The 22,120-nt window shown below is 49.5% G+C and overlaps 1 protein-coding gene and 1 non-coding gene across 10 annotated transcripts in view; both read right to left on the reverse strand.

Annotated features, from left to right (window-relative positions):
• Positions 1 to 7,492: 7,492 nt before the first annotated feature.
• Positions 7,493 to 22,120, reverse strand: part of MTCL1 (microtubule crosslinking factor 1) — a 134,461-nt gene continuing 119,833 nt past the window's right edge. For 6 of the 9 annotated variants that reach the window (XM_053571764.1, XM_053571760.1, XM_053571759.1 and 3 more), the window contains 4 exons: positions 21,753 to 22,049; positions 20,026 to 20,057; positions 14,278 to 15,826; positions 7,493 to 8,664 (listed from right to left, as the gene is read on the reverse strand). In XM_053571764.1, coding sequence (XP_053427739.1) covers positions 8,431 to 8,664; positions 14,278 to 15,826; positions 20,026 to 20,057; positions 21,753 to 22,049 — 2,112 coding nt within the window. In that variant the 3' untranslated portion in view covers positions 7,493 to 8,430. Of the gene's footprint in view, positions 8,665 to 9,667; positions 9,813 to 11,847; positions 11,905 to 14,277; positions 15,827 to 20,025; positions 20,058 to 21,752; positions 22,050 to 22,120 lie in introns of all 9 variants that reach the window. The other 3 variants (XM_053571766.1, XM_053571765.1, XM_053571762.1) reach the window with 2 other exon arrangements.
• LOC128572202 (small nucleolar RNA SNORA7) lies at positions 9,608 to 9,746 on the reverse strand. The gene has a single exon (XR_008376109.1). It is a non-coding gene; the product is annotated as a small nucleolar RNA SNORA7 (small nucleolar RNA).

Below are 22,120 nucleotides of genomic sequence, written 5' to 3' on the forward strand. Positions count from 1 at the left end.
TTGTTCATATACATACACAGGAGTGAGAGGAGGATGGAGATGAGACAGATGGGGTAAATTCCTGTCTCCCTCCCTCCCCAGCCAGCCCTGCTCTGCTCCCTTCACCGGGGTCAAGGTTTCAGTCATCACCTGGGGCAGTGCACGGGTGACCCTTCCGAGTGATGAACATACTTTTTGAGTAAACAAAATAAACCTGTGGTTCTAGTGCTTGGTACCCTGCCAAGTTCTGTGATTTTATTTTATTTTTTTCACAGGTTGGGTTGAAGTATTATACTTCAAGGTGCAGAAATGCCTTAGGCCCATTCCTGTCTATTCTATAATCCATTCAGAAATAGAAATAACGTGTCGCCACTGCTGGAGTTCATCTTCTGTGTCATGAGTTATGTGAGGATGTAACAGGCCACGATCCCTTGAGAAATGACGCCACATTAACAAAACAGTCATTAGCAGCTACTGCGTTCTAAAACACATTGGGAAAAGGATTCTGGTCAAATAGGTTATTTAAGGCTATTTTACAACTTTGAAAAGAGATGAAATGAAGTCAGTGAAATTCAAGACCTGGGTTAGTCTATTAAGCTCCTGTCCAGAAGCAAGTGAGCTGACAGGGGCCAGGCTCTGCCATGACAGCCCAAATGGAGCCAGACCCCATCTGCTCACCAGTGGGGTGGTTACTAGAGTGGGTTTGGGGACAGCTGCAAGGGCCTGGTCAGGATAGCCCTGGTGTGAATGCCCACTTTGCCAATTATTACTGTGTAACCTCGAGACTGCTGGCAATGTTTCTGATCCTCCATTCCTACAGCTATAAAACTGGGACATTCGCCTTGATTGGCTGGATGGTCGGGAGGGTTCAATGAGCTGGTAGTAACTTGGGGTTGCTGAGCATTCTCCTGTGACAGGCCCTGCACTGGCTCATGGCCTCATTTGGCCCCCATAGCCACCTGGGAAGTAGGTGATGTCATCGCCTCACTTGACATAATGAGACTACAGAGAGGGCGAGGAGCACCCCCAGGGCCACACTGTGTGGGAGGCAGGATTTGGACCCAGGTCTGACTGGGCCCGCAGCTCTTAAATCTGCTCACTGCCATGGCTCCCAAATGTTGCTGAAAAATAGAATTACCTGGGAGCTTTAAAAAATTCTGATGCCTGGGTCTCACCCCAGATCAACTAGATCAGAAGGTCTGGGTGGGAGCCAGGCACTGGAGTTTTTCACTGCCTTGGTGAACCCAGTGTGCAGTACAGTTTGCGAACTGTTAGCTTAAAAAATCCTGCTCTGTTGGTGCTTCTCAATCCTGCTGCTCAGTAGAGTCATCAGGGGAAGCATTTGAAATAGACCAATGGCCACACCCAAGAGATTCTGATTTATTTGGTCTGGGGCAGGGTCTTATGTCACCCTGGATGATTCTAAGATGCAGTCAGCTGAGACTATTATGCTGCGTTACAGGGAAAGCACCCAGCCTACTGAGCACTCAGACAACGGGGCCATCACTGGACAGAAGTATAACATGAAGGCTTGGTAAGGCTATTCTTAAGATCCCTTCCAAGTTGTGCTCATACCCAGGTCCATCTGGCCACCTCCAGGAAAACTGCTGTTCACCTTTGTCTCAGTTCCTTGGCTCAGGGAGGAAATAAAATAATTGAATAAGGAACAAAAGAACTGTTTGCATAGATTTAAATCGCATTATCTCTGTCTTAACATGAAGAGGCATTTTTATATGCTCTGAAATTCTATCTTCTGTTTTGATTCCTTTCCTTGATATTACTTATATGTGCGTTTCCATTTTCTAGACAGTCATTCCAGTGAAAATTGGCATTCATAGACAATTCCCGGATCTCAGTGGCTTAACACAGGCTCATTTTTCACTCGTGCCACACATCAAAGTGGGTCTGAATCTCAGCAAGGACCTGCTGACGTGATACTCCACAGTTGCCGAGGTAGAAAAGAAACACGGTGAGTGAGCAGTGGCTCTTAAAACTTCCTGCAGGCGGTGACACACCTGGGTACTGTTCACATTTTATTGGCCAAAGAGCTGTGCTTGACTTCAGAGGGAGGTGGAAAAATGTGATTTTACTGTGTGCTCAGAAGGAGTAAATAGAATATTAATGATCAGCTCTAATGACCAACACAATAAAATTCATATGTATTGTTTTTATTAACACTCCTGCCCTGAGAACTTTGGCACCTGTCTAGAGTCAACTTACAAGTAAACAGGCACAAACCCACAATAAGACAGCAGAAGTGTGGCTGCTGGTGTCACGGGGACACGTGGAAGTTCATGTGAATTGATGGGGGTGGGGAAGAGTTGTTTATAGGAACAAAACGAAAAGTGACTCTTCCTACAAAATGCCATAGAAGATGCTGTGCCCAGGAAGGAGTAAACTAGTGTCCGTAGCACACCCACCGTGTGTCACACAGAGTAAACTAGTGTCCCGTAGCACACCCACTGCGCGTCACTCATCTCATAACACTTACCACGTTGTGTTAGGATTCGCCATATTATGACCACTTTATTTAACAAATCTTAGGGAATACTAGGTGCTATTCTTAATGCTTAGCTGGTGTTATTTTGTTTAATTCTCATAACCTGCCTATTCTATGATTACTATTACTATTTCTATTTTGGATACGAAACAACCAGGCCTGGAGGGAGCAGGAACTTTCCCCAGGGTTGTTCAGGGAGAAAGTGAGCGGCAGTATCAGAGCCCAGGGAGTTGGACTCTCCAGGTCAGGCGCCTCTTGGAGCAGGTGAGTTTAGCTTCACCTTCCCACAGGCCTCGCTCTGCGTTCAGTCCTGAGCAATGTTTATTAGGTGAAGGGGCACAATACTCAAACCTGGTGATGGACCATAATTTGACTGGCCTGTTTCCAGATTTCACTACATGATTTGTGATGCTGCAAATAAATGTATTTTACAATTACTTTGATTTCACTGGGATGATTTTGGGTAAATTCCTCTAAGTGAAGTGACTCATGAAACACAACAGTTTTACAGATGATTTCTTATTGTTTAATCACACCCCAGAAATTTGGAATTTAGAATTTAGAATTCCAACAGCTACTTTCAGGTGTACTTATCTTAATTAATTTAAACTTCTATTTTTAGGACACCAATGTGGGCCGGAGTTGGCCTCTGGACTACACTGTAAGCCTTGATGAAGTTTATTAGCTCACTGGGACGCTATAGACCCTCCTATATTTGAAATGGGGAGGGTTCTTTCAATCTAATAGGCAGATTGAAAGGGCCTAGGCTGTCAGTGCTGTTTGGCTCCTGTTCATCCTCTCATGTCCTGCCCCACTAGCCGATACCCAGAGACCTTAGTTGTCTCCTGGTAAGAAAAATTCAAAAGCAGGAACTCACTTCTACTAAATCACCAACGACTGATAATAGCTTAGAAGTGCCAACTTCTTTTGGCAAAGGACTGAAGCTTAAACAAACAAACAAACAACCTGAGAACCTTGCTATGTAACCTTGTGTCTTGAAGGGAATGGAGTTTAGAAGGGAGCCGGTTCTTCTTGGCCCAAGGCCATTTGCAGGAAGGCTGGCATGGCCTGAGAGGCAGCAGAAGTATAAAAAAGGGCTTCCTTCAGTTCTTAGCTGAACAATTCAGGTAGATTCTGGAGCTTGGCAGTGGGGCTTGAGGATCCCTCACAGCGGCATCTCCAGCGCAGTGGTGACATGGGGGCGATGAGGCTGGTCACAAGGGGAGTGTCGACTCCCCAGAGGAGCCTCCTACTTGGTCCCTGCTCCACTCAGCCTGATTGCTGTGTGTTTTCCAGCACTGAGCAGGGAGTTTGCCTCTTCTGTTTGTCTCTGGTGTTTGTAATTCTTAGCATGGTACCTTATACACAGAACATACCCAGCAAACCGTTATCCCTACAATAACCCGGGAAATATCATTGTTGCTGTTTTTCAAATGAGTCTTAAAGAGATGGCCCAGCTTTTATTGTTTGAACCAAATCTGCATTTTTCACTCTCAGTGCTACACTGATCCTTATAACCCAGAGTGTGTTGAGGAGCCAAGTTCATTTAAAGGGCTAGCTTCATTAGGAGTCAGAGCCTGATTCCTTGCACGACGGTAGTCTAACGCACACAGCCTTCAGACGATGAGGCTGTGAGGACGATCCAAGTATGAAGAGTATAAAATAGCTACTGGTGGTTTATGAATCGCCCCCTTAAGGGTGAATACTCAGTCTGGCTAAAGTGAGGTAACCAAAGGTTTTCTTTTAAGAATAGACATATACCATCATCTGATGAACGTGTAAACGAAATGGATCATCTACACAGTGGAATATTATTCAGCCATGAAAAGAAATGAAGTACTACATTGCTATAACATGCTACAACATGGGTGGGTCTCAAAACCGTCATGCTAGGTAAAGGAATCCAGGCACAAAGGCCACGTAGTAGATGACTCCCCTTACCTGAAATATCCTGAACAGGCAAATCCATGGAGAGGACGGTAGAGGAGCCAGGGCCGGGGGCGGGGGTGGGGAGTGTGGGGTGGGACAGGGCGTGACTGCTTAATGCAGGTGGAGCGTCCCTGGAGGTGCTGACCAGGTTCTGGAAGTAGAGAACGGTTGTGGCCACATGACACTGTGAATGACTAATCCCACTGAATTATGCACTTTAAAGTGGGTAACATGGCAAATTTTGTGTTATGTACCTTCTACCACAATTTTAAAAATCGGTGAATTAGAAAACAGATAATGGTAGTTGTACTTTAGTTGCCTTTTGGACACTAAATATGCATAATTCTGTCAAGCTTAATAGTATCTAGAGGTCTAATTTACACATACAACATAAGGGCTACAGTTAATAATACTGTATTATGTTTGGGATTTTTGCAAAAGACTACATTTTTTAGGTGCTCTTATCACAACATATGAGGAGGTTACTACCTGTATGTAAGATGAAGGATATGTTCATGGCTTCCCATTTCACTCTGTGTATGTGTATCAAAACATCCTGTACACTTTAAATGTATACAATAAAAATAAATCAAAAAATAAAATTAGGAATGTGTAAACCTCACATTACATTAACAAATGTGTTAAAAATAATTAGAATTATGATGTACGCAGCTTTTAAAAAGTAGAGGCACGGTATTGAAAACCTTAATGTAGTGTTAACTCCTGGTGAGGAGAAGAAACAAGGCCGCCGTATTTGCCTGCGGCTGGATGAGAAAAGTCTGCTGGCTGCCGGTGTTGGCTGTCACCCAGAGGGCAGAGCACGCCCTGCGTGTGAGGAGGGCTGGTGGCTGCGTCTGAGGAATCTGCTGCTGCTTTTTTAGGACATAAGAGCAACTGGCACATTCACAGTGGCTTGTGGTGCTGGTGCCTCCAGGCAGCTGCTCTCCTTCTGCAGCTGAGCATGACCCATGTTGCTCTTGGCATTCATCTGGACAGTAGTGTACAAGATGACTTCACCCTACTCTCTCGCCTTGCCTTTAGAAGTGGGAACGCCTCCCCAGTAAAGACTGAAGTGCACACGTGCCCAGCTATTAGAAAATGGGATGATGGGAGAAGTTCCAAACCAGCTTTCAAGGCACTGGCCACTGCCTGATGCAGCTTTGCTCACTGAAGGTTCTGCTCCCAGCCCAGCTCCTGTGCCCGATGTGACCTGTGTCTGCTACCATCTCCCCACATCTCTGCGTCCCCTGCTCCCACCTACCTTCCTCCTTCACACTGAAATGCTGCTCCTCCAGCCAGGGCCACTGCCAGCTGCCTTGTGCCTAGAATTTCTACCACACCAGTTTTGCTTTTAATTTTTTTTTTTTTTTGCCTAGGTATTTATATCTCTTTCTACCAGATGGCAAGTTCCGTTATGGCCAGAGTGTCTCCTTGCAATTTTGGCAAGTCCCACAATTGTCTACAGCTTCCAGAGGGCCTCTCCCTCGTATTCTAACCACAGCCTTATTGTCCTTTGCTGGGCCATCCTGCACTGTGATTGGCCGAGGGCCAGACATGTGACTTAATCTTGATCAAGAAGAATGATCAGCCCTGGGCGTTTGCTGGAGCTCCTGGTTAGCGGCCTCTCTTCATTCAGAGTTGCCAAACTAATAGACGGTCTTGGGGACCATTGTCACTAATCTCGGGATGCTCGTCTGAGAAGAATCTTGATGTGGTTTGAGCCTCTCAGTTGTGGGCACCACAACTCCCCTTCTTGGCTGTTGCTTCCAAATCAAAGACGCCGCTGGCCCTCTTGACATTTGCCATGGGCACAGAGTGGGCATTAAATAGTCAGTGACTTGTTTCCAGCTATGTCTAGGGTGGTTAAGTGAAATATTTATTTTTGGCATTAAAAAGTTTTTATTGTGGCAAAATATGCACAGTGATTACCACTTCAACCATTTTTTTTTTTTTTTTATTCACACTGTGGAACTATCACCACTATCCATTTCCAGGACTTTTTCTTCATCCCAAACCGAAACTCTCCATGCCTGTTACACATGAATTGCCCACGCTCTCCTTTCCTCAGCCCTTGGTAACCTTTATTTTACTTTCTGCCTCTGAATTTGACTGCTCTAGGCATCTCATATAAATGGAATCATACAATAATTATCATTTTGTGACTGGCTTATTTTACTTAACGTAATGTCCTTAAGGTTAATCCATTTTTCAGCATGTGTCAGAATTTACTTTTTTAATCCATGGTCTGTACAGACCACATTTTATCAACCCATTCATCTGTTGATGGACATTTGGATTGTTTCCCTCTTTTGGCTACTGTGAATAATGTTATGAAATGGGTCTATACACGAGTGTTTGACTCCCTGCTTTCAGTTCTGTGGGGATGTAGAAGTGAAGGGCTTGGATCCTGTGCTGATTCTACGTTTAACTTTTTCGAGGAAGCCCTACTGTCTTCCACAGTGGCTGCCCCATTTCACATTCCACCAACAGCGCCCCAGGCACCTGGTTTCTCCACATCCTCGCTAACTCTTGCTGTTTTTTATTTTTTGAAAAGATTTAAGCTTTGAAAAGATGGGACTCTGGTAATGGTCAAATAAGAAGGAAATTATTGGGTTCCTGAAACTATTAAAGCCTAAAGCTTCGGTCTGAAATCATTCTTCTCATGCCCTTTGGCAGCCCACTTCTTTGAAGATACTCGCTCCACCACAGGCTAACAGGTTGGGCAACATCTCAGTATCAGAGATGGAAACCTTTCTGCAGAGATGGGCCACTCCCTCGTTCCTTGTTGTGGCGGGAGGGAGAACACACGCTGACGTGTGGGTAGCCAGGTCCTCACGTGCTGCCCCACCCCAGTTTTGGCTTGTGAATACGGTGTCTCTTTCTCCCAGGACCCCTTACAGAGTGTAGGCAACCACATGACCACATCGCCGAGGATACTCGAGTGCGTTCCCGGAGGGTCCGTTAGCAACTGCTGCCATGGAGCCGTCTCTTCTCTGCCTCATTCCCCGCTCCAGGGGACCGCGTCCATCTGGGCCCTCAGGGAGAGATGGAGGGCGTGTGAGACGGGAGATCTGACAACGTGCTGCCATCTCAGAAAGGCTTTATTTCTACTCTGCGGTGGTTTCATACAGACTTAGACGCACCAGCATTTGTTTCAATTTGGTATCCTCATGACTTTTTAAGAGTGTTTTTCCTTAAACAATAAAATTGTGAGTCAACGCTGTACATTGCCAGTTAATCTTTTAACAATAATTTAAAAATGTTGTTGCTGTGGTATCGTCAATGCAAGAAGACCAACAATAAAAGTACAAGGAAATTCACAATGTGTTACAGTGGAACAGACGGAGTCACATTTAGGTGACGGCGAGGACACAGCAGCAGTTGTGTACGTGCACCGAAGGCGTGCAAGTCGGGTAGAGGGATACGTGGTTTATACAGCGACTGTCCAAGCCCTTCTGAGGACTGTGCCTTGTCACCAATGCGGTCCTTTATCCTCTCCAGTGTCTGGAGTATCTGTCTTGCCTACGGGCTTCATGGCTTTTTCACTACAAAAAGTTCACCGAATCACACAGTCTGAAGCATTTAAAAAATTCTTAAAAAATAGTAACACTGACAAAATAATATTAACTTAAAACACACTAATGCAACATGGCAATAAACCAACCCAAAATGTAACAGTGCAAATTAAACAGAGAGGCAGTCGGGGATCCAGAGCAAGGGTATTTGGAATCTCTTAAAATGTACATTTTTAAAACTTTAATTTTTTATATCTATTTATACCTTATTTACCTTTTGTTTAATATACTGTGTGTAAAAAAGATGGAGACAAAAATAGTTATCTGAGCTATGAAAAAAATTAAGTTATTACAGGCACGTTTACTGTTTCATTCTGGAAACATCTCAGTTTCACAGGTTGAACATTCAGCAGCTGTTTGTTTTTTAAAAACATTCTTTGACCTTGAGAAAACTGGATCTCTCCTTGGGGGCCGAGTCTGGTTCTTGGTGATGGTGCAGTCACACCGTCACAGCGGGCTGCTCTGTGACACTCCGTGCAAGCTTGCGTCGCGGCTCGGCTTCTCCTCGGGCAGCTCCTGGTCACCACGCTCCTCCAAGGACGCCGGGTCTCCAGGCAAATGAAATTGTGAGGCAGTGGGGGAATGTGGGGCCCATCGGGACGGAAGGCGACGGTTTGCTGGTCTTTCGGGTCTGGAGAAGCAGGGCTCTAGGGATGGAGCTAGCGCAGAACATGGTAGTTCCTTGAGGGCCGAGAAAGGGAAGACTGGGTTACTCACCTGCAGTTGGACTGTGGGCCATCACCCCAATACTCTTCTCAAGACTCACGTTAAATGGACAGACAAGGGGCAACTCATGAATATTAGTTAATAGTTTACTCATGGAAAATAAAGTGTTCAACACAAATGATTGGTGATAGGAATGGGAAGATAACAAATTATGATCAAAACATGGCAACGCTGTGAGGTGGTCTGGCTCTCGAGCTCCTGCAGAACTGGTCTGGGACACTCAGAAGACAGGGGAGAGTGACTGGTCTCCACAGGCACCTTTCCCATATTCCAAGCCAGCTGACCCATCATTTGGCTCTCCTGAGTGACCTACCGAGCTAGAGCAGCGGTTCTCAACCTGTGGGTCACGACCCACAGGAACTATATTAAAGGGCTGCGGCATTAGGAAGGTTGAGAACCACTGAGCTAGAGTGACCTCAGTGAACTGGTCCCTGTGATTTCATCCAGTTGAATTAGAAATGAGATTCATCTTAAAACAAACTCTGCTGCTGTTTATTCCAAACTGCCTGGCAGGAGGCTAAACAAGCACCCACAACATGGTAAAAACACTGCAGGCAGAAATTGTAATTTAGGTCTAGTTTTCTTTAGTGACTCTTCATTGTAGCGGCATTTTTTTTTTTTTTTGAGACAAGAGTCTCACTTTGTGGCCCTCAGTAGAGTGCTGTGGCGTCACAGCTCACAGCAGCCTCCAACTCCTGGGCTTACGCGATTCTCTTGCCTCAGCCTCCCGAGTAGCTGGGACTACAGGCGCCCGCCACAACGCCCGGCTATTTTTTGTTGCAGTTTGGCTGGGGCTGGGTTTGAACCCACCACCCTCTGTATATGGGGCCGGTGCCCTACTCATTGAGCCACAGGCGCCGCCCCATTATAGCAGCATTTTTTTTTTCCTTTTCTTTTCACTTGTTGCAGAGTGTCTTCCCATCACCAGCTACAGAACAAGCTGGGAATGGAATGGTACCTCTGCTAGGCTTGCTTTCCCTCCTGCTTCCGAAGCTGGCAGAACACTAGGGGCTCTCCAGATGCGATCGCAGGAGGTCTGTAGCAGCACTTTTGAAAAGCAGAACCAGCGTGCACTTGTTCTGTGTCACAGGCATCCTCGAGTTCTGAGAACAGGTGAAGTGGGACACACTTACCCGTGCACAGGTCACCTGGAATCCTTACTCTCAAGGTAGTTTTTTTGCTTTTAAAGTGTTGAACTGCTTGTTCTTAGTCTGCATGTTAGGAGACCAGGACACCCACACTGGAAATTTGCTGACACACAGAAATGTAAAAAGCTGTGGCCTGAGGGAACCCAAAGGGTCCTCCAGGCCCAGAGGCCCAGAAGGTGAAGCAATGGAAGGCGCAGAAGCAGAACAAGGGCCCCCAAAGAAAGGAAGTGAGTCGGAGGATTTAAAGAGATGTGACAGGCAACTGAAAAGACCAGAATGAGGAGAGATTCGCCAGCGGTACAGGAGAGCAGCTGGGGGCAGACGGCCTGTGAGATGGAGGGATGGAGCTTGGAGGGGACAGATGGCCTGTGGGAGTGCGAGGGTTCTGGAGGAGTGATGGGGTGAACGGTTTCCCTGCCTCCCTGTGGGGTCAGCAGAAAAGGAGCATTAAGCCCAGACACTGCTCCGTAGTTAACGTTTCCTGCTTGTTTTGTGACCGGCACTTTGGTGGCATTATGCTGCTGCCACCATGACAATCAAGTAAGACACCATTAGCACCACTGAGGGATGAGCCAGCCCACGTGCCACTGTGTCCTCACCTCACCTCTGCCCATTGTACTGGGGGGGGGCACATGTGGTTTGAGAAATCTGCTCCCCTTACTGTAAGAGCAGTTCATGTCATATCTGCTCTAAGTGTTGTGTCTGTGGCGTGTTGGTGAGGCTGTCACTGAACAAGAATAGGTTTTTTTATTTATTTTTACTTTACTATTACTTTATTTTAGTAGAGACAGAGTCTCACCTCATCGCCTTCAGTAGAGTGCCGTAGCATCATAGCTCACAGCAACCTCCAACTCCTGGGCTTAGGTGATTCTCTTGCCTGAGCCTCCTGAGCAGCTGGGACCAGAGGCGCCTGCCACAACCCAGCTATTTTTTGTTTCAGTTTGGCCGGGGTTGGTTTGAACCTGCTACCCTTGGTATATGGGGCCGGCGCCCTACTCACTGAGCCACAGGCACCGCCCAACAAGAACAGGTCTTTATGGGGCCAGTTTGCATCTGTTCACCAGCATGTGCTTGTGCAGGAAGGAAGAAATGTCATGTGACCCTGAGTTCAAGGGAATGAGTCTTTTCCTTAGAAATACACACAAGCAAATGTGTTGGGTTTTCCCAGCAAGTCACTGTAATGGGCTACTCGGGCGTCTTGTTCCGGCGCTGCCCCGTCGCACCGTCCTGAAATCTTGGACATGACCTTCCCCCTATGTTGTCATTTTTTCATGGGGACACATCTATTGTCTTTCACAGTCGACTATACTTTGAGTCAAGGTGAGTGGATGAGGCGGATGGGTGACTATGTCCTGGATCCAAAACAAAGTATGTGTTTTCTCATGAGCTTTGATTCAGGCTCTGAAGGCAGTTGTGAAATAAGTTCTCCAAATACATGGAGCAGGGATCCTTCGCTTACTGATTCAAAAAGTATCTGTTAGGAATCACTTACTCTGTCACCTACAGGGCTCTCTGGGAAGGATAAGATATATTTGGGTTTATTCCTTGTGGTATGGTGTTGAAAAAATGAGAAAAACCTTACCACTTTATGGTCACACCTCATTTTAGCAGGTGGCACTGAACATATGTCACCCAAATGATGGTGAAAAGGTGCGTGGCTGGGCTCAACGTCCCCTCAGGTGAGACCTTTGTGCCTGAGGCATCCTCCCCCAAGCAAGATCTCACTTCTGTGAAAGTGCCTTGGCTGCAAACGGCACAGGAGGGAAATCTCAGCAGAACCTCTATCATCTAAAACATTTCTTTGCTCTGAGTGATCAGCCCTTCAGTGGGGCACATGGGAGTTGGCCTGGCCAGTCTGTCCCTGGGAATAAGCCAGTCCCCGCAGCCCTGGGTGAGCAAGGGGGCACTTCCTCAGGTGTGAGTGTCAGGTACCATCCATGAGTCACACAACCTCTCCAGACAGTTGGGAAACAAGGAACAGAACACTTACAGCGTGAGGCAGGCAGGGCTAGAGTCCCCAGGGGGCAGTTAGTAAGACAGTTTGGTTCTGGACAGAACAGACAGAGAAAGAAAAGAAAAGCAAGTAGGTTGGAAAGTATTTTTCAAACAGAACAGTAAAGATTCAAAGTCAGCAAGCCTGGTGGCAGAATTCTGTCCCTGCCACTCGGGGACGGCCACCAGGAGAGCCTGGAGAGCTCTCAGGTCCAGCACATTGACCCTGAGGCCGCGTGGGGGAGTGGCCTGGGGCAGCACAGGCCTGTCCTCTGCCATCTGCCACAGAGCAAAGAAGGAACCGCAACGGAATAGCCGCTCTGGTTTCTGTGCTTTCCCAGCTGCCCTTTAGGATTTCAGAGGGGCTTTGGCAAACAGAGCGATGGAAATCGCATGATTGCTATGTCTGAAACAGAGGCCACTATACGCCGGTCTTGTTTTGGTCACAACAAATGGCTGCTGCTTATACTAAAAATTTCCCCTCCTATTTTCCACTTAGATGGGGGAGGAAAGAATAGCATCTTCCTCTCTGCACTGGACTCCTTCCCACAGCTGCTCTCGGCACTGCTGAGCCGGGGCCATCGCACTGAGAGGAGAGGAGGCCTAAGTCGCTCGGGTGAGAGTGAAGCAAGACTGTTGCCTAAGTCACCCTAGAATCTAGAACATTCAGGGAAAGATTCCACACCAGGATGCTCAGAATAGGCTGGACAATCAGAAGCAGTCCTGGTGATTTTGGAATAAAAGCCTGTAACTACTGCATAATGTATAGAGAGATGGGCGGGAGTCACCAACGGCCCTAATATTGTACACCAATTCAAACAAGGGATAATTCCAGTGGAATCTACAACAGAAAAGGGAAAAAGTGTCCAGGGCACGCAGACACTGCCACAGAGTGCTCCAGGCAGGTTCTGAGACCCTGAAACTGTCCTGTTATCTCCAAATCATCTCTTTTGGTCGCAAACACTAAGTGAGGAGAAAATCTAAATACTCACTTTACAGGCGGGGTGGGGGCACAGCTTTGTACTGATGAAACAATTTTCATGCCACAGTGCTGGGATCCTGTCATTAAACCATTTTCTTTAAGTTATGACAGATGGCTTGCAGCATTTACTGTTAGTAACTCAAAGAGTTAGTTCATAGAAATTAATTTCTAAAATAAATGGACACTGACACAGCAATCAACGCTCCAGGACTCAGCCCTAAGTTCAGCTGCCCGAGAAGGCTGAGTCTTCACTCGTAATCACATCTTCCTACTGCAGGAAAACTTACCTGAGGGCCAGGGGCATGGGGGTAACAGAAGTCCAAAGAGATGCCATTTGTGTCCTGGGAACACTCAACCAGCAGTGTGTGTCCATCTCAGCATGTCACCAAGGGCACCATAAAGACTCAGACCTTTGGAACATGTAGGCCACATACTAGCTATTCGTATTAGGTTGAACTGTATGGAATGGCCATTTCTATAGGTCACTGGCAGTTCCAGGAGGTTCAGACTTAAACTCTCTACCTTGAGTTAAATATTCCTTGGTGGGTGGTACCAGGAATTGAATTACCATCTTCCTGGGGGAAATTTACCTTCCTCCTCTCCCCCCATGAAGCCAGGGCTGGCTCTGCACAGCCAGAAAGCAGCAGTCAGCCCCAAGGACACTGCCTGCCCCTGTGGCTGCCTCCTCCAACCCTCACCATCTGCAGAGGCCTGGGCTGAAGAACACTCACAGGGTCTGGTGTTCCACCGTATAGAGTTTGCTCCTCCTGGCTCTGTATCAGAACCCAATCCAAGGTTGGTTAATTTGTGAATAATGTCAAGGGGCTCATGATCATCTCATATTGTATTCTGAATTTAGCCATTTGTTTCACCTGGTGTTATTTATCGGTAGGGGAATTCATGGCCACAGGGAGGGTGAGTGATCTATGAGACACCAGATGGCCATTTTGTACTGAAGCCAGCCTGGGAATCCAGATGTTCCTGTGGTTGCTGATGTGCTGTGTCTGTGTGCTCCAGCCCCCTCCCCCAGCTCAGCTCTCATGTGGTTACAAGTGTGTCCCCAGGTCTGCAGAACGCAGAGATCCCTGACATGGCTCTTACATAGGCTGCACATGTACAGATTCATACAGAATAGGGCAAATTGTGACCCCCAAAGAAAAGCCCGGATAAATAAATAAGGATCAATTGCTTAGAGCAGAGGACAGACCCTGAATTCAACCATGTCCTCAGTGAGGGCAACACAATGAAATTTCCCTCAGCAAGTTGTTCACGGTGCGTGTTTCTGCCTATTCCATTCTCCCCTAAACCCAACACCTCTCCAGCCTCCCAACAACAATTATGGACAAGGATTCCTGGAAAAGAGCCCAACTCCAGGCTCCAGCATGCCTGACAGCTACGTGGGAGGCCTGGGGTCAGGGGGAGGGGGAGACACTTGGCTTTCATTACCTCCATGGACCCCGGCTCCATCGTGTCCCCCAGCGAGTGGCTGTCACTGTTAAGACTCGGGGTGCCGTGGGCAGCCTGCCACCTCTCCTCCTTTAAGGCGTGTTCCAACAGCTTCTTGTTGAGGATCCGGGCCACATTCTCAGCGAGTGTGTAGCCAGGTGGAGCGGATAAGTCCTGCCTCACAGGTGTGCCCTCGCCCCCTTCCTCCTTGCACATCTCTGAGCCCACCCCACTGGGGCTGGGCGACCTTCCTCGGGAATTAGTGCCTGTTTCCTGGCCTGGGCCCAGCTCTGGTCGGGGTTCTGCTGAGTGAGAACGACCACCGGCCCGTATCCCCTTCTGGAAGGGGTCCTGCACCACGGGGCTGTGGTCGATGATGTTGAAGAGGCTGGAGAGGCCGTCGTTGATGGTGTTGTGCACAGGGCTCTCCCGGGTGGTGGTGGAGCGTGCCCAGGCCGACTCACTGTACCCTCTCTGGGTCATCCCTGGGGAAGTCCTGTTATTTGGCTGGTCAGTTTTGGGGAGCGGTTTCCTCTGCAATTTGGGAGAACCGTACTTAGGGGAGCAGCACGTGCGTTCAAACTTGGCCTGCACCTTTTCAATGGCAGGGGCCACCTGCCTGCTCCTAAGGCTGCGGGAAGGAGATGACACGGGGGTGGTGCCGCCCCCTGCCTTTGGCGTGAGACACTTGTGGGGGCTGCTGGTGACAGTGCTGCCACGCAGGGCTTCAGTCTGCAGGCCCACACTGGTGTTCTGGACGGTCTGTGTCCCTGTGGTCCGGGACCCGTTGGTCTGGCAGGCCATGTCCTTGACTTGTGGCTCGGCAGGACCAGAGCAGATGGCATTCCTGACAGAGAAGGCAACCTCCTTCATGTCATCACTCATGTTCTTGGATATTTCTAGGCTGTGCAACGGGGAGGCAAACCCCAGGGAGGTGCAGAGGGGTGTGTCGAGGGGGCGCCATGCCCCCTCTGTGTAGTCTCGGGGATGTCTGGGGGGAGTGCAGGACCATCTGCTAAGCATGGGCTCCAGAGGGCCCCCCTTGGCATCTCCCAGGCCCCCTCTGGCCCTGCTGGTGGGGAAGGGGCCCTCGTTGCCCACTGTGGTGATACAGTCGACCCTGCGCACAGCAGGCGGGCTGTGCAGCACACGCACCCCAGACTGCTCTGTGAGGACGTGGCTCCTCAGCGGCTGCTTCTGGCAGTGCTCTGGGCTGGTCATGGTGTCAGTGGTCATGGTGACACTTGTGGTCAAGTACCAGGAAGAGTCAGGGAAAGGCTCTGTGCTGGTCTCATGCCCTGCCCGCCCCACCTCGGTCCTCTCTGCCCAGAGGTCTGTAGGCCTTTCGGTCCCGGCCCCACCATGGCCCCTGGGGGGCGTGTACTCCCAGCTCTTGCTGTTGAACTCCTCGATGTACTTGAGATCATCTGGAGACAGGGGTGGAGTGACATCCTCCTTGCCACTGGTGGACGGCAGGCCCTTCTCAGGCAGAAAGGGGGAGATGTCCATCAGACGCTGAAATTCAGACATGGAGGACACGGACACGGCCCTGGGGAAAGTAGAGGGAGAGCATCAGCTCCCACCAGGATGCCCTGGCCCACCACAGCGCCTGCGTCTGCCCACCAGGATGCCCTGGCCCACCACAGCACCTGCGTCTGCCCACCAGGATGCCCTGGCACACCATAGCGCCTGCGTCTGCCCACCAGGACGCCCTGGCACACCACAGCGCCTGCATCTGCTCACCGGGACGCCCTGGCACACCACAGCACCTACATCTGCCCACCGGGACGCCCTGGCCCACCACAGCGCCTGCGTCTGCCCACCGGGACGCCCTGGCCCACCACAGCGTCTGCATCTGCCCACCGGGATGCCCTGGCCCAGCACAGCACCTGCGTCTGCCCACCGGGATGCCCTGGCCCACCACAGCGCCTGCGTCTGCCCACCGGGATGCCCTGGCCCACCAGAGCGCCTGCGTCTGCCCACCGGGATGCCCTGGCACACCAGAGCGCCTGCGTCTGCCCACCGGGATGCCCTGGCACACCACAGCACCTGCGTCTGCCCACCGGGATGCCCTGGCCCACCACAGCGCCTGCGTCTGCCCACCGGGATGCCCTGGCACACCACAGCGCCTGCGTCTGCCCACCGGGATGCCCTGGCACACCACAGCGCCTGCGTCTGCCCACCGGGATGCCCTGGCACACCACAGCGCCTGCGTCTGCCCACCGGGATGCCCTGGCCCACCACAGCGCCTGCGTCTGCCCACCGGGATGCCCTGGCACACCACAGCGCCTGCGTCTGCCCACCGGGATGCCCTGGCCCACCACAGCGCCTGCGTCTACCCACCGGGATGCCCTGGCACACCACAGCGCCTGCATCAGCCCACCGGGATGCCCTGGCCCACCACAGCGTCTGCATCTGCCCACCGGGATGCCCTGGCACACCACAGCGCCTGCATCAGCCCACCGGGATGCCCTGGCCCACCACAGTGCCTGCGTCTGCCCACCGGGATGCCCTGGCACACCACAGCGCCTGCATCAGCCCACCAGAATGCCCTGGCCCACCACAGCGCCTGCATCAGCCCACCAGGATGCCCTGGCACACCACAGTGCCTTTGTTTGCCCGGTGCGAGGAGGAACCGTGGACTGTTGGCACACTGGTCAGCTGCCAGACGTGCTCCACATCTAAGCTTTCCCAGTGGGTGTTCCCTGGACCTTTTATGGCTCTGGAATGTTACTGAAGCCTTGTACTGGTCAGAAATTGAACACAGCCAACCAGCCAACCCTCAAATCCTGTGGAAACAAGTAAGAGAGGGGCCTACAAGTCGGGCATGGCTAAGCTCCAGACTGTGCTCGGCCTCTGCAGGGAGATGAGCACCAGCAGCAAGAGCCGAGCACCGGGCGTCACTGCAGGGCCCATTCCATGCAGGGGACACTCCTGTTCCTGCCTGCAGTGAGCCACAACACAACAGACAGCCTCATGTCTCTTCACCCAGTTAACTGCTGTTGGCTTGAGGTACTAACAGTCTCCAAGGGGCACTTGGAAGATGTGGAAGAAAGGAGGGCAGTGGAAATTCTACTCAGATCAGAAATTACATACCAAACAGAAGCTCACCTGGCCCTGCCCCAGCACACCAGTGGGCTTAGTTCTTTATGAGCAATGATTAGTTTGTCTGTACTCCTAATTAAAAGAAAAACCCCCTCAGACACATGTAAAGATAGGTGGGCCAAACTGACAGCAGGCACCAGAGGGGTGCGGGGCATGCATGTACCTAAGACAGGTGGCTGGAGTGTTCGGCAGCAGCCAGCCCTGCAGGGCAAAGAGGTGATGGCCGGGGGGGGGGGTGGAGGCAGGAGGTTTGCAGACTCACTGTCTCTGCAACTAAGACCAGTTTCTCACGGGACATGCACCCCGCCCCCACCCCAGGGGTCTACACTGGCAGTGTCCTGCTGAAGGGGTCTCACACTGCAAGCTTAGACCACTCCCTTGTAGGACTCATTAATGACAACAAGGCCAGAATTTGGGTCCTGCTCTGAGTAAGTCTGTGCAGACAGGTGTATAGAACTACCCTGTTTCCCAGAAAATAAGACAGTGTCTTATTTTAAGGTGTGCTCCCAAAGATGCGCTAGGTCTTATTTTCAGGGGACACCGTATCTTTCCTGTAAGTAGGTCTTATTTTTGGAGGATGTCTTATTTTCGGGAAAACAGGGTAGCAACGCGCAGGGCGGCTTTGCTGATGACCACCTTCACCCTGGGGCAGGGCACACACTCTTGTGGTCCCCTGGAGTGAAAGAGCAGACTAAAAGTGACATTGTCAGGCATCCCATCTAAAAACAATCTGCCAACTGTCCCGTGGTGCTTCAACAACAGCAAGCTGGCTAGAACCAGTGCTGGAAATCAAAGGAAATTGAAGGGATGGATTGATTTTTCACAAGGTCTTCAGCTTTGTAGCAAATAGGAATTTCCTCTTTTTGCTTCTGGTCAGCTCAGAGTGGTTGCACTGACAGTGAGTGTCAGGTGCTATTCCGGATGCACGTGCTCCCCATTGGCTGCAGCCCATCTTCCCAGGGTTTGTGGGCGGGGTGCACCTCAATCCCACTCGCCCGCAGAGGAACTGCTCTCAGAGGTCATCAAGGGCACCTGTGTGGGTGGGGACACTGTGCCTCTGGGGCCTGGTTGGATATAGTGGAACAGGAATGACGAGGACAGAGAAAGGAGAGCCGTGAGCCTGAGCTGTGGCCAAAGCAAACAGACAGTACCCACGAGAACGGGATGCGCGGAGCACGTGCAGGCACTCACAGGTGTGCAGGAGAGACCGCGGGATGCACACCAGGCCCTTAGAAGCCAGAGGAGGGTCGCCGGCCCAACATACCAAGGGTGGCAGGTTCAAACCCAGCCCCGGCCAAACTGCAACAAAAAAATAGCCGGGTGTTGTGGCAGGTGCCTGTAGTCCCAGCTACTCAGGAGGCTGAGGCAAGAGAATCCCCTAAGCCCAAGAACTGGAGGTTGCTGTGAGCTGTGATGCCTCGGCACTATACTGAGGGGAACAAAGGGAGACTCTGTCTCTAAAAAAAGAAAAAAAAGCCAGAGGGAAAAGGGGCCGTGGGATGTGGGGAGGGCACATTCAGTTTTCGCTTAGGACATGTTGACATTATTTACATTTTACAACAAGCATGGATTATGTCTGAAATTAACTGAAGTAAGATTTAAAAAACAAAGGACTGCTGACTGGGTGCTAAAGGGGAAGACCCGTGAACTCAGACTCAGCACCAACGTGGACGCTGCTGTGAGTGGAGGGAAAGTGGGAACGAAACTCTGCTCACTACCTGTTCTGTGCCAGGGGCTGCTTTCATTATTGTCTGTGTATCACATATGCAAACTACCAAATAAACAAAACCCCAAATACTTCCTGTGTACATATAAGGAAACTGAGGCACCACGCCACCGAATAACCTCCCCAGAGTCAAGTGGATGGCAAGAAGAAGCAGTTTGCACCCAGGTGGTTTGGCCACAGCGTCTGAGCTGTCACATGCTGCCTGCGCTGCCCGAGAGGGACGAGAGAAGGCAGGGCAAGCACCAAAACGGGCCACCAGCACCACGTGGGGCTGCAGGGAGTTGACAGAGGCCACATGGGAAGGGGGCAGCTGTTCACAGATTGCACGTTCTGAGGAAAATCAAGGAAGAAAGGACCTGAAAATGGTAAATTTCCTGAGAAGAAACTTCATGTAGTGAAAAGAGTTACCTATTTGTCTGTAGAATTCATAAAAAGTAAAACTAGGGGAAAGGAGGCTGGGGAGGAAAAAGTTGGTATATAGCATCAGCATCCATCACTAGGTATTTTCTTAAGGACTATAGCTAAGGGAGCTTTTAAATAAAGTATATAAAACGTCTCAGAGCATATACAAAGGGAATTTTCCAGGCTTTAAATGAGAAGAGAGAGGTTTCCATGGGCTTTTCCAAAACCACTGAACACAAGCATTCTTGTGTATATATAACAACACTATAACCGGAACATCCTTGTCATGAAACCAACACATGCATGGACACAGCACATTTACCCTCCGTGTTGCTGATAATAAAAAAATACCAATTTATGCAATGAAGAATAATAAAGCAACCACTTACTCAGAATTCTTTCATTTTAAGTCATTTTGAAGAGAGTGTTAAAATAGACAACATCAATTAAGATGGAATTTTAAGACCAAGAGATTTTTATTTCAGTAATCTATTATTCTCATCAATCCCACTCACCTTTGAAGATTCCCCTTGTGATTTTCTTCTTCCTATAAAGAAGAAATAACTTGATCAGAATCAGCTAAGTTTGCTTCCCGAGGAGCCCTGCTGTGCTTCCGGGATGTGTCTGCCGCGCTCCTCCAGGAAGACACCATTTGAAAGGTACACCGAGGCCTGTGGTCAGGAGAGCTGCCGCCCCTAAGTCCTTTGAAGTACAGTAATAAGGCGGCACCCACGCCGTGATGAGGGTGAGGGAGCTTCTGCAGTTCAGGGAGGAGCCCACGCCACGAATGAGAGAAATGGGCTATAAACTTTGTCATGGGGGAAGTGGCTCCTCCTGCTTCTTTAAAGGACTTCACTAACTACGTGAATTTCAAAGGTGGCCCTTAAAATACCCGAGTAAGTCAGAGAGAGAGAGAGAGAAGAAAGAGAGAGAGGGGGAGAAGGAGAAAAGGAAGAGGGAGAATGGGGGGACAGAGGGAGGGAGAGGAAGAGAGAGGAAAACAGAGGGTAGTAAACTCAGTTGGGAGGCTAATGTCCTGCGGTCCAAAGCTTGCTATAAAAGTTGGTGTGACAGCCTTAGGTTTGAATACTCACTTGGTTTTAAATATTCCACTTTCCCTTGAGAAGGAGAATGACAGCTGTGCTGGCAGACAACACCACAAACACAGGTTTTCCAGAGAAAAACCACCCTGTGCCGACACAGCGTTGAAGAAGCAAGCCTTTGACAGTCACGGAAACGTGTTCCCGGGACAGCACACCACGGGGCATGCTTCCCCTTAAACTAAGAGTGTGCCCCGTCCCTGCCACACAGATGAGGAGGGAGGTCCCTGCCCCTGCAGAGCAGGAACACGGACAGTCCCCTGACCCCAGGCCTCCATCTTGTCTGCTATGAAATTGGCCATGCAAGATCGACGCTCGACCAAACAGGGCGGACTCGGGGCCACGTCAGGTCAACCTGGTGCATACTGCTGAGAGCAAGGTGCTTGGCCTCACGGACAGGTAACCGAAGTATAATTTCCCCAATCTCAGCAATACTATTTGACATGAACTCTCTGAAGCATTAAGTGTTTGGGAGACCAAGTGATGGCTGTGGCAGTTGTTGAATCTGTTTAATGGTGCTTAAAATTAGTTTTTAAAATGAGGTTTTAGAAAAACGCAGCTAATGCTGTGTCCTGGAAATTTCAGTACATAGCTTAGCTCCCTCATTTGGTAATCTAATTCACTTAAGTTTTCTAAGTGTTGAATTTTTTTCTCTTTTCCCCCAAATAAGAGATTTATAGTATATCATTGTTTTTAGTAATATTTGCTGTTTCCAAATGTTAGGAAATTTCTCTAAAATAGAATTTTTTTTGTTATTAGGTTTTATAGACTCGGAAGACTATGATTTCAAGAAAAGTTGAATCTACACATTTAGAATTATTTCCTTCTTCTTATAGGTTCTTGTAGGTTACATGCTTATTGATGGGACCTTCCGTTTACTTGAGACACTAGTTGGGTATTTCTAAATGTTCAACGAGGCGGCCAAACTCAACTGACCACAGAGCACACTAGGAGTCTGGGGGTCAGGGCCACCAAGCCAAACCCTTAGTACCCTGAAGATTTTGTTTTTATTCAATTCAGGGGTTGCCATATATGCACAAGCCACTGGCGCCTGCCAGGAGGGGAATTTAAAAGACACCTGCTTGGTTTAACAACCCCTCATTGCAAAGTATTTAACCAGGATGAATAAGACCCAGGCTGACCTCAGGGAGGCAATTCCTGAATTCCCTCTCAGGCCTGCAGGGTGGTGGCTCCTCCGGCTCGTCGTCCAGGGACAAGGCGTCCAGGTAGAGGTTCTCACTGGCCGAGCACCTGTCTGACTCCTTCAGCTTGGACAGTGGCCGGTCTTCAAATGAGATGGAATCGGTCTCTGTGCACGGCCACGCTGCCATGGGATGGGGCATGTGGAGGCTGCCCTGGTGGGGACAGGGGCCACCACTGCCTTCCTTTTGGTCACAGAGGAAACTGCCACTTCTCCGGGGACTGTTCTCTTTCTGCAACTTTAGAATTTTAAAAATGAAAATAATTAGCCTCACTTTTCCATCTCATGGTCTCCCTTAAACTTTCCTTC

Source organism: Nycticebus coucang, chromosome 19 (assembly GCF_027406575.1).
Source record: "Nycticebus coucang isolate mNycCou1 chromosome 19, mNycCou1.pri, whole genome shotgun sequence".
Classification (NCBI taxonomy): Eukaryota; Metazoa; Chordata; class Mammalia; order Primates; family Lorisidae; genus Nycticebus; species Nycticebus coucang.